Source organism: Macrobrachium rosenbergii, chromosome 9 (assembly GCF_040412425.1).
Source record: "Macrobrachium rosenbergii isolate ZJJX-2024 chromosome 9, ASM4041242v1, whole genome shotgun sequence".
NCBI classification, from domain to species: domain Eukaryota; kingdom Metazoa; phylum Arthropoda; class Malacostraca; order Decapoda; family Palaemonidae; genus Macrobrachium; species Macrobrachium rosenbergii.
In genome coordinates, this window is record NC_089749.1 from 45184062 (window position 1) to 45196732 (window position 12671).

The 12671-nt window shown below is 40.4% G+C and overlaps 1 protein-coding gene across 2 annotated transcripts in view; it reads left to right on the plus strand.

The window, feature by feature from the left end:
• The window catches only part of phtf (putative homeodomain transcription factor), a 134707-nt gene that overhangs the window by 27826 nt on the left and 94210 nt on the right, over positions 1-12671 (plus strand). The window contains exon 2 of one of the 2 annotated variants that reach the window (XM_067109025.1): positions 11064-11153. The exons of the other annotated variant lie outside the window; for it this stretch is intronic. Within the exon in view, the coding sequence (XP_066965126.1) occupies positions 11128-11153 (26 nt within the window). The 5' untranslated portion in view covers positions 11064-11127. The remainder of the gene's footprint in view (positions 1-11063; positions 11154-12671) is intronic. 2 annotated transcript variants of the gene reach the window in all.

Here is a 12671-nt window from a genome sequence, read left to right on the forward strand (position 1 = left end):
TCCCCTCCCCCTCCCTCCCCCTCCCCTCCCCTTCCCTTTCCCTTTCCATTCCCCTCCCCCCTCCCAGAGCACAGTGTTAATTTAGCTGTCCTCCCCCTCCCCTTCCCCTGCCACCTTCCTCCCCCTTTCCTCTCCCCTCCCCTTTCCCCTTCCCTTTCCCTCCCCTATCCTTCCTCCTCCACCTCCTCCCCCTCCTCCTCTTTCCGCTCTATCCCCTTCCCATTTTCCTCCCCTTACCTCCTCCTCCCATTCCCCCTCTCCTTCATCCTCCCCTCCTCTCCACCTCCCCTTACCCCTTCCCTCTTTCCTCTTCCATTCCCTTCCCCTCCCCTTTTCTCTCCCCCTTCCCTGCCTTCCCTTCCCTTCCTCATGAACAGATATAAATTTTGTTAATTACAATTACAAATTGGTTACAATTTCAGTCAAAACTAAAAGGTTTAGAAAAATAAAAAAAATTTTAAACATGCTTTTATTAAAATGCTCTAAAAAGTGAAAAATATTTTTTGAGATGCACCAGGATTTTCTTCCAATTAATTATGTCTACAAAAATAAAAGCATGGTCCCCAAATATGGAAGGAAATGCTACAAGAAAAGAAATATATTTTTTAATTTCTTGTAGCATTTCCTTCCATGCAGGGCCCAAGCTTAGGGGGGGGGGGGAATGGCACTACTTTCCTGGGGCCCGGCAGTCTGGGGACCCTGTGACAACAGCTTATTTATTTTAACTGCCTTTTTAGGGAATAAACAAAATTAAATGATGAAGATGCTCAAGGGACCCATGCTCCCCTAACAATCCTATTATTATTATTATTATTATTATTATTATTATTATTATTATTATTATTATTATTATTATTATTATATTATTATTATTTAATTTTTAATAACTGATGATCAGTTATATATTAGGTACTTTCACTTACTCTTGCAAATAAATTCATAGAAACTAATTGAGTCTGATATATTCCTAATATTTGATTTAAGCCTGTACAGTAGTTGGACACTTGAATTGTGTGAGGCCTGGGATGAAGGTGATGGTGTAAGGCTCCTAGGGGTAGAGGAAGAGTGCTGGAGGCCCCCAGTTTTTAGGCAAGTACCTGGGCCTGAAAGGATGATGCTTAGGCCCTGCTTCCATGTTTGGGACTCAGGCTTTTATTTTTGTAGACATGATTAATTGTAAGAAATTCCTGGTGTCTCAAAAAATTATTTTTTACTTTTTAGTGCATTTTAATAGAAACATGTTTTAAAATTTTTTATATTTTTATTTGTTATTTTACCATCATAATTTTAGGAATTACGCACACATACGCATGCAATGAACAATGTTTGTTTGTATTGGAATACAAATTATTGTTTTTTATACTGAAGTATTCCTGAGTGCGAATACTGAAACTGGGCAACAAGATAGTTTAATGGAGGTAGGTGAGTTTAATGGAGGCAGGTGGGTGGTTGGGGGAACCCCCCTCCCCCTCACCTACCATCATCAATCACTTTTTATTTAACCTCAGTTGAGTTAAGACTGACTGACCATCAAGTCGAAACTTTCATCTTTTGTATTATATGTATGTGTGTGTGTGTGTGTTTTTGTTCAGCATGGATTCAGATAAAAGTAAACAATAAAAAGTGCATGATAAAAGCAAGTTTTTGGCCACTCTTTGTGCTTGGTATTAGTGTAACCAGTTTTGTTGTTTTGCTAAGGTAGGTCCTGCAAGAAGTATGTTAGCTCTCTTTCTTAGTGGAGGGGTTTACCAGCAGTAGGGGAAGGCCAAGGGATGTTTGCTGGTGTCTTTGAAGGGTAATTCTCTGTCTTCAATACCGTTGAATCTTTTATGGCATCTTCCTCCAAGATTTCCCTCTCTCTCTCCCTAAATCCTACATGTTCTCTGGCTTGCCAAGGGTGTTATGTGCATGAGGGTAGGTGACCAGTCTGTGTTTTCTTACAGTGCCAACCCAAGTTTATATGCTGAGCTCTCTACTGTGAGACAGTGGCATGTGTTCATGGTTTGCCACCACTTACCAATGTATTGTTGGTGGCTGGAGCACTAACAGGTGATTCTGTACGTTGGGGTTCTTAGTTACCCATCTTTTGCTGCTGTTCCTGCTGCTGTTTCTGCTAAGGAACCCTATGCTGTTGAGTTTCATTTAGTAGTTGTCTTGCTTGTTGAGAGACTCCTGCAGTGTTGAGCACAGGCTACTCCTTCAGTACTATTTCTTGCCTCAATGTATCTCCTACCTTAGCTGAGGAGAGTAAGACTCAAGGATGGACTAAGGTGAAGAAATGCTAGAATGCAGCTTCTTCTTCCTCATCTTCTTCTTCATCCTTCCTTTGGAAAAAGAAGAAGGTCTTTGAATCCCTTTCAGAAGCAGCTGTGTTGGACTTTGAATAAGTGCCTATATTCTTTTGTGGTTGGCAAAGGCATACACTCACATCTGCTGTGGGCTTGACACTGGGTTCTTTATGCATGCTTCTCATTTCCATCCATGAAATGAGGCATGTCCTGGACGTTTCCCTTATTCATACATCTGCCAAGACACACGCAAGATTCAGCTGGGTCATACCCGTGCAGACAAAAAGTTCACTTGTGATGGGTTGTTGCTGTATGATACTGCTGGGCATCACAACGATCATACAAAAGTCACTGGGAATTGGACCTTGATTTTGAGTGGTTTTGAGTCAACCTTGGCTCGTTATTCACTGATGTGTAATGACTCCCTTTGCCCTCCCTTCTAATGGGGATGGGGTGGGGATGGTGGTAAAGCTATCATCTGATCCATCAGTTTATGATTGATCCAGGCACTGGCTGCCTTGTTACTTGTGCTACCCTGTCTTTAAGGTAGCTCTTTGCTCTCTAAAATTTTTCTAGGGTGAGAGTTCAGACACATCTCACTCTGACTCAGGGCCCTATCAATCCTGCATCCCTGTGCCATATTGTATAGGAGGTTAGAGGAATTATAGTCTCCCTGCTCACAGTCATGACAAGAAGCATGGTCTTTCCAGGTGGAGATTCAACTAGCTAGTTCATAGAGAGAGACTCCTTCCACCTAAGGTGTGAGTCTCCTACATAGAAGGCGATGATTTGTATTTCTGTAGGAAAGAGTCAAATTTTTAAAAGTAATTTGTATTTGTTCCTACACAAATACAAACCTTTGTTTTTTACATTAGGATAAACCTGTGAGTGCAAGCTGGAGCAACCATTCAAACTTTTCTTACAAGGTAGTAAAATACCAACAGGCAAGGGGAAGCCACGTCCACCTGACAGTCTGCAATCCACTTTAATTCCAGCCACCACCGAGTCAAGATAAGATGTTCAAGATGTTGTTCAGGACTTTCAGTCCCACTTTTGTTGTTTGAACTTTTGGTGATTAAACTTATGGACTGTATTCCTTTTCGCTTTTTGGTTGTTGACCATGTGTTTTTATTGTATTTATACAAACCCATTGGTTGAATAAGCCTTCTTGCAAGGAGTTGGGTTTGTTTTTTCCATGCTTATATGAATACTTGTTTATATCAGACATTTAACAGCTTCTGGAAGCTGTACAACAGCTGTATTGTTCTCTGATATACTTACAGTCAACCCCTGGTATTCGCGGGGGATGTGTACCACTACCCCCCCTCAAATAGCTCAGATTCCCGAATACTTTAAACTCTTTAAAAAATGCTTATAACTGCCTATTTTGATAGTTCAAAACACCAAAAAAACCCTCTAAAAATGCTTATACCTGAATATTTTAATAGTTTTATTACAAAAAGTGCATTTAGTCAAGAAAATTATATGAAAATACAGTAATCTGTGAATATTTCTCTATGGAAAATACCGCGAATAGGTGAATTTTCCATGAATAATGTGTACATATGTTCCACAGAGAAATTCGTGAATAGGTAAAGCTTCGAATCCGGAACCGCGAATAGGTAGGGGTCCACTGTACTACAAGTATGGTAGATTAAACCAATAATTCCATGACAGTCAGGTTTACTTTAATGAAGTCAATCTTGGTATTGCAGCCTTCCTTTGTACTCATTAAAGGATAGGCTATGTGACATTTATGCACCAGTATCCCTCAGATCTCTGTGGCTTAGTCTTTGTGATTCTCAACAACTCTGCAGATGTGGCAAATTTGGACAGTGGTGGAAGGAGGATAGAAGAATTCCCCTTCCCTTCATTATTTTCTGTGTTAGTCTTGCTGACCCTCACCGCTCTGACTACAGCTGTGAGTTAGAGTTGGGGGAGTCTACCCCTGTTGGAAAGGTTATTAAGCTTCTTTCTGTGCTTCTTTCCCTTCGGGGTAGTGTAGGAAGTCTTGATTGCTGTCTGCAATTGATTTCCTGGGTAGGGCTGGTACTGAGTGCCATTCCTTTAGACTCAAGGTTCTTTTCTTGTATTTTTGTAAGATTTTGAGCTTGCTTCAGGTTGAGTGCTCTCTCTAAATGAGTGCATCAGTCCTCTGTGTGGCTTGTTTACTCCTCATTTCCCCAGTCTTTGGACAGGCTTTATGTGTGGCAACGAGTTTGGAGTGTTCTCCCTGCTTTTTTGGTCGGATGACTTTTGGAACGTATAGAGAGGAGTTTATGTGGCTTGTTTGCATGGACTACTGTATTGGCTTCTGTTACCTGACTTAAGGGTTGGGTTAGATTTGCCAATGGTCCAGGGGTGTTCTTATCTTTCCTTGGTCAGGTAGCTGGGGTGATAGGGAAGCACTGCAACTTTCCTAACAACCTTATAAGATTGCGCAGAGAAGGAATTGTGTGGTCCGTTCATGCTGCTTGATCAGTTTCCAAATTTTTCTTTTTGAATTGAGTTTTCTGGAAGTGATGAGCAGGTGTTCTCAGTCCTTCCATGGTGAGATGGCCAGAGTGGCAAGGTAACATTTCACCTCTTCTATCTCCAACTCTTCAGGGCCATTAGAGAGGGGCTAGTGTGACCTGGTCAGGTGGCTCGTTTGCTGTCAGTGGGCTTGATCTTCAGATCGAGTTGCTAGGTAGTGATGGGTATTGTAGAGTTTCCATCACCTCACCTTTCAATATTTTTGAATAGGGAAAGAGAAAGGATGCTGTCCTCTGGTTCACGGGGTATGGTTAGTAAGGCTACTGGTCCGATCAGAGTTCTTGGACCGCTGGCCTAGTGGCAAGACTACTGGTCCAATCAGGTCCTCGGATTGCTGGTATGGGGCTCTCTTCTTCAACTTCTACTCCTGGGTCCCTTTGGTACCATAGGCAACGCCTCTGGTCTGTTCACGGCCCTAGGACCACTGAGCCAGGACCCTCTGTTCTGTCCATCAGCTACCCATTGGTCCTCTGGTTTCTGTGGTACCAATACTGGTCTGGTTAGTATGGGTGACCTGTCCGGTCAGGGTTCCTGGATTGTTGGTCTGGGACCCTAGGCCATGAACCAGCTTGTGCATGCGAGGACTGAGCATACTAGTGTTCATTCTCCTCTTGAGGCTTTTAACCCTTAAACGCCTACTGGACGTATCATACGTTGACTAAAATTGTCTGTTGGGTGCCAAGTGGACGTACCGTACGTCGACTACAAAAAATTTCAACCTTCGGTCAATTTTGACTCAACCAAAATGGTCGAAAAACGCAATTGTAAGCTAAAACTCTTACATTCTAGTAATATTCAATCATGTACCTTCATTTTGCAACAAATTGGAAGTCTCTAGCACAATATTTCGATTTATGGTGAATTTTGAAAAAAACTTTTTCTTATGCCCAGCAGTAACTGCCGAAAATTTCAGAAATTCTTTCGTCATTTTGTCGTAATTTTTGCACTGTTCTATATTAGCCGTTACATAAAGTTTTTATATGAAAATGTGTGCAATTTCATGTAAAATACAGCAAAATACAACCCATGGTTGTAGCTTTTATCAGTTTGGAAATATTTTCATATAAACCACGATAACTGCCAAAATTTCAACCTTGGTCAACTTTGACTTGACCGAAATGGTAAAAATGCAATTGTAAGCTAAAACTCTTACATTCTAGTAATATTCAATCATTTACCTTCATTTTGCAACCAATTGGAAGTCTCTAGCACAATATTTCGATTTATGGTGAATTTTTGAAAAAAACTTTTTCCTTACGTCCGCGCCAGAAATTCTTTCGTCACGTTGTCGTAATGTTTGCACCTTTTTATATTAGTCGTTACATAAAGTTTTATATATGGAAATGTGTGCAATTTCATGTAGAATACAACAGAAAATAACTCATGGTTGTAGCTTTTATCAGTTTTGAAATATTTTCATATAAATCACAATAACTGCCAAAATTTCAACCTTTGGTCAACTTTAACTCGACCGAAATGGTAAAAAAACGCAATTATAAGCTAAAACTCTTACATTCTAGTAATATTCAATCATGTACCTTCATTTTGCAACAAACTGGAAAACTCTAGCACAATATTTCGATTTATGGTGAATTTCTGAAAAAAAAAAAAATTCCTTATGTCTGCGCGCGGTAACTTGGCCAAACATCTCAGAAATTCTTTCGTCACGTTGTCGTAATGTTTGCATCGTTTTACATTAGTCGTTACATAAAGTTTTATATATGAAAATGTGCCCAATTTCATGTAGAATACAACAGAAAATAGCTCATGGTTGTAGCTTTTATCAGTTTTGAAATATTTTCACATAAATCACGATAACTGCCAAAATTTCAACCTTCGGTCAACTTTAACTCGACCGAAATGGTCAAAAAACGGAATTGTAAGCTAAAACTCTTACATTCTAGTAATATTCAATCGTTTACCTTCATTTGCAATAAATTGGAAGTCTCTAGCACAATATTTCGATTTATGGTAAATTTTTGAAAAAACATTTTCCTTACGTCCGCGTGGTAATTTGGCCGAACATCTCAGAAATTCTTTCGTCACGTTGTCGTAATATTTGCACCGTTTTATATTAGTCGTTACATAAAGTTTTATATATGAAAATGTGCGCAATTTCATGTACAATACAACAGAAAATAACTCATGGTTGTAGCTTTTATCAGTTTTGAAATATTTTCATATAAATCACAATAAATAGAAAAAATTCGACTTTTGGTCAACTTTAACTCGACTGAAATGGTCGAAAACTGCAATTGTAAGCTAAAACACTTACAGTCTAGTAATATTCAATCAATTAGCTTCATTTTTCAACAAACGGGAAGTCTCTAGCACAATATTTCGATTTATGGTGAATTTTTGAAAAAAATTTTTTACGTCCACACGTTACAATTCATGCATCATTTTGTGATAATATTTTCTCTGTGTTGCTTTGATCGTTTTACAATTTGTTATATACCAAAATCATCGCAATGTAGTGTACAATACAAAGAAAAACAAAATAACCCGTTAGCTATAACCGTTTTGCTCACAGCGTGATTTGTATAAAATTATATATGAAAAATTTTTTGCTGCTGTCATATATTTCAATATTTATATATGATAATGATATTTTTTCATTTCTGATGGTTTCATACTAAACTTCAGGCAATGACAAAAAATTAGCAAAAATGAACTCTTAATCTTAAAAACTAAGCGTGCTGTGATTTTTTTTTTTTTTTTTTGAAAAACGTTTTTTCGCTAACTCAAACTCACCGCCGCCAGCATACGGGAGACGTTTTTGTAAATAGAGGCTCGGCGTTTAAGGGTTAAAGGGGTTTGGCACAGTGGTGGAAAGTCCTTGTTTGTGTTTCGTGGGTGAGTACGCTCTCTACAAACCTTGGGCATGTCAACCCAGGTTGCTGAGTGCCCACAGCCTTGCTCACATCCTAGAGGTGCTGCCCTCTAAGGTTGGTCAAGGGCTCTAGAGACTGTTTGCCTGTTACCCTTTCTTCATCAGATGTTTCTGAGATATGAGGGTAGAATGGGTGTAGGGGCTTAAGATAGCAAATGTTTGCACTCTCTTCCAAGCCTTTTCATGAAGGAGCATGCACCTGTATCAGTCCTGGAATTGAATGGGTGTACTCCCAAGGACCGAACAATCCCTTGGGAGTTTCAGTTGGGTCCCTCTCTTGTAGGTGGGGCATCTCTGGATGTCACAGCCTGAATGGACCTGAAGGTCCTGTGCACCAGGGGTCAGATACTGAGGTGCAGTGGTTGATTGTTAGAGGAAGCAACTGGGCATTTTCTGCAGATTTTCTTTTTCACTTTGAGAGAGCCCTGGCTCTCATTCAGTTGCCTTGGTTGCAACTTGCTAGAGGTGTTCTGGGACCATATGATTTCAACTGTAGCTATACAGGGAATGTGTTTAAGCCTAGCCAGCCTAGTGAGTTGCATCCTCTGCCCTTGACTCGTTAAAAAGGAAGGACGTTTGTATTGACAGTATCAAACTGACACCAGAGGGAGACTCGGTTTTTGCCCAGTTTCTATTAGTCTCTCACCAGACTGTCTCCGAGAGAAGAGAGTTTCTCTCTCTCTCTTCTGTGATGGAAGCGACTTACAGTTATCTACCATGCATGTTTTGCTGTAGTGAATGTGGCATATTCTACTGGGGCTGAGTTGAAGGAAGACGTTACGGTCAAGAGACTTTCTTGTCTGCGGGACACCTTTTTGGCTACTCGTCCCACCAGACCATGACCTGGGAGATGTATGTAGGAAAGTGGGATACAATATTGTCACAAGTTGCGGGCAAGTTTTGCCATTGAGGATTGGGCCACCTATGGGTTCTACTTCACTCCTTTTCAATTGAAGTAGAGGCTGTGGCAAGTCGATGCAGTTGAATAACAGCACCTGTCTCTGCCAGACTGTGTCCTTTCAGCTCCAGGCTTATTGTGGTTGTACTCCTGGTTTGATTGGCCTTCTTTTTGTTGGGATTGTGGAGTTCCAGACTTCTTTCCTCCTGTTGAGAATCCCTGACTTCTCCTTTGAGGAGTTTCATTACACTTTTAACCACTCTTCAGCATTTGGGAAAGTGATAAGGGAAAGAAGGAAGAGGGATAATGTGAAGGTAGCATTCTTTCCCTTTGCCTGCTGTTTGTAAAAGGATGCCTGTCAAGTCATTTCTCCATGACTGACTTCTTGTTGACCTGAGGAGTAGATACGGTATGGGAAGGATACCTCTTACTCTCTTTCCCATCCTTTGGCCTTTTTGGAAATACCTACACTTTACTCTCAGCGGGAGGTTTTTGTTCCGGGCTTTTGATTGTCCATTCCCCAAAATCTTATGTACTCTTTTGTAAGATTTATACTCTCCTGAATAGTTTGGGTTTTGCTGTCCTGGTGAACTTGCTGCCATTTGTTGCTGTAGGACAAACTTCTTTCTTGAATTTAGTGGCAATAAACTATGAGATATTACTGCTCTTCCCCAAGCAGAGAGGGAGAACCAGGGTATGCTAGCTTACAGCAGCAGCAAGAGTCTTTATTTAGGATACGTGCGTTAGCAACCCTGGGGATTGCAAACAAGTTTCTGTCGTGACAAAGACTGTTGCCGTTGACCCTGACCCTGGACAATCCATGAGATACCTGGAAAGGACCAACTCTGTGAGACCAGTGTCAGTGCATTTTCATTTTCATTAGTATAGGCAAACAGAAGAAGGAGGTGTCCAAGAACACCCCTTTTTTTTCTGGCTTCATGAGGTCATCAAGTGAGCTCTTGATTCCTCTGAGGTGGACATCGATCTCCCTACTTGTGTGAGAGCCCATGAAGTTAGGCATGTGACCATCCCTAGGTTTTTGGAAGAACATTTTGTTACATCAGTTTTGTGAGTGGGTGCATGTTGTGAAAAGATATCCTTTACCTCATTATACCTGAGGAACATCACCCAGAAATCCTTGGATATTTTTTCCTTGGGATCTGTGGTGGCTGCTTAACAAGTTGTGTAGGCACCCAGCTCTGACCAGACAGAGAAATATCTCACCTGAGTTCTTTAGTGTAAGTCTGAGGGTGTGAATGTGGAGTGACTGAACTCACCGTCATCCCTTGTTCCTCTTTTGGGCAGCATATAGGCCGAATTATCTTCTGGAGTCAGACCAGATACAGTTAGCTATTCTTCAAGCATCCAGTCTTAGCTTTGTTCCTAAGATACATCTCTCTCTGCCCTCCTGTTTAATGGGGGAAGGTAAAGTTTATTTTGAATTAGCCAGAATTAGCTGTCTGCTGGCTCCAGTTCCTCTGTGGATTGTTTCTTGGCTCTCCAAATGTTTTCCCTTTTGGGTGAGTCCTCTTCCTGGGCCAGAGGCTTTACTCATGTTCAGTTAAGTAGGCTATATCTTAGTTTAACCAGACCACTGAGCTGATTAACAGCTCTCCTAGGGCTGGCCCAAAGGATTAGATTTATTTTACATGGCTAAGAACCAATTGGTTACCGAGCAACGGGACCTACAGCTTATTGTGGAATCCGAACCACATTATGACAAGAAATGAATTTCTATCACCAGAAATAAATTCCTGTAACTCTTCATTGGCCAGTCGGAGAGTCGAACACTGGGCCAACAGCGTGCTAGCCGAGAGCTCTACCCATCCTTCCAATGAAGAACTCATACTCATGTTCAGGATCATACCACTTTTGTCAACCCATTCAACAGACCAAGTAGGAGGTATAGGAGTTGTTGTATCACCTATTTGCATGCACAATGAGGAGAATGATATTTCTGGGTAGGATTCAACTCCTGTCAGGTGTCAGAGATGACCTCAGACTTAATGAGTAAGTCCGCTGTGTAAATTTTATTTCCATAGAAACAAGTAACAAAATTTGTAATTTGTTTTTTCTAGGTGTACACACCAGAGCTTCTTATTATAATCATACCTCATCCAACCTGCTTTGTTCCTATGGCCAATGACCCTGTTACCTAGTTCAACAATGCTCCTGCTTATACTGATGATACTCGTTTAAAAGGTTCTGTTTGTATACCTACGAAAACACAAATTACTTTAAAATTTGTTATATTATCACTAGTCCATAAGTTATAGGTCATTGCATCACCTATTTGCATGCACAACTGGGAGAATGATATTTCTGGGTAGGATTCAACTCGTGTCAGGTGTCAGAGATGACCTCCCACCGAATGAGTAAGTCTACTGTATAAATTGTATTTCCATGGAAACAAATAACAAAATTTATTAAGTAATTTGTTTTTTTCTAGGTGTACGCACCAGAGCTTCTTATCATAATCCTACCTCATCCACCCTGCTTTGTTCCTGTGGCCAATGGAGAAACTGACTAATGTTGTTAGGTAAATGAAGGATATTCTCATGCTCATCCTCATTATCACCAGTTCATGACCTTGTTACCTAGTTTGACAATGCTCCTGCTTATGCTGAGGATACTCCTGTTTAAAAGATTCTGTTTGTATACCTACGAAAAAACAAATTACTTTAAAATTTGTTATATTATCATTAGTCCATAAGTTAAAGTCTCCTCGTACTGCATAAGAGTTTGTCTTTAGGCAGTCTTTCTGTTTTGTTATTCAGTACCATTTCATTTTTATTCTGTGAGATACTACCTCATGATGTATTTAGACTTTTTCATGTGGTTCATATTTTATACTGATTAAGAAATACTGTAATACCTATTTAACAACCAATCTTTTTGTTCTTGGTAAAATGATAAAATTCGTGAGTAGCAGAATAAAGGGATTTTGACGAAGGAAAAATCTATTTCTGGAGAGGGGACCGTGTCACCCGGTGAAAAAGTCCATTCAGCACTTATTTCTAGGTAATTCCGTTGCTAGATACCAGAGAAAGCTAAATGAAATGCTGGAGTTACTACCCCCAGAGCGAGCTCCATCAGATGGAGTCGTGTATGGAAAAGGGTGAACTACAAAAACACGGAACCTTATCCTATAGAGATCCCAAGTCAAAGTCCCACAGAGAGGGTGCAGATTACAAGCCCATGCACCACTCATGGACCTTTACAAAACACATGCACTTCCATGAAAGCAAATCACCCCCACCAGAATGATGTTTACTATGGGAGGGACATGACACATGATGGAGGTGGGTCACTGGGTGACACGTTCCCCTCTCAAAATGAGCCCTCGCCGATCCACCCCCTAACAGGTCGTGTCACCCGGTGAAAAATTAACAGAGAAATAAATATCATTCTTAAACTAAAGAGATAATAATTCTAAGGGAACAGAAGACCGAGAAAGGTCAAAAATTTTTCATCACTAAGTAACAATAACAATAATGTACAAAAGAAACTGATGTTAGCTTAAAATTAACATGACAATATAGAAAAATATACATAAACAAAATAACTATACAATATTAAGAAAACCCTTTGTAACTTAAATGTGTCATTTAGACAAACACATAGATAACACAGCCAAGTTGAGAAGTCAAGGCAAGCCTGACTGAAATGACAAATGAGGGATAACTGAGGCAGTGGAGGAGGAAATGACTAGGAATCAGAAAGGGGAACCAGAGGGAGGAACAACGTTCCTGCGCGACTGCTGAAATTTAAAACTTCTAAGGATTTCAAATAGTGGCGTTGAAAACCAAGGGTGACTTCCAACCGATTGTACCTGGTAAGATCAGTGAGATTCATGCCAATGAAAGTAATTAATGGAAGTGGCCACAGCTCTAATATCATGAACCCTTAGGACTGAGTCAGGGTTAGCCTGCTTGATAAAGTAAAGGATCTGTTGTCTAATAGCAGACATAGAGAGATTTACCCCCTCCTTCCCTGAGAGGCCCAGAAGAGATGTGGGAGAGGACCTGTCTAAATAAGCCCTCAAAGTATGAACTGG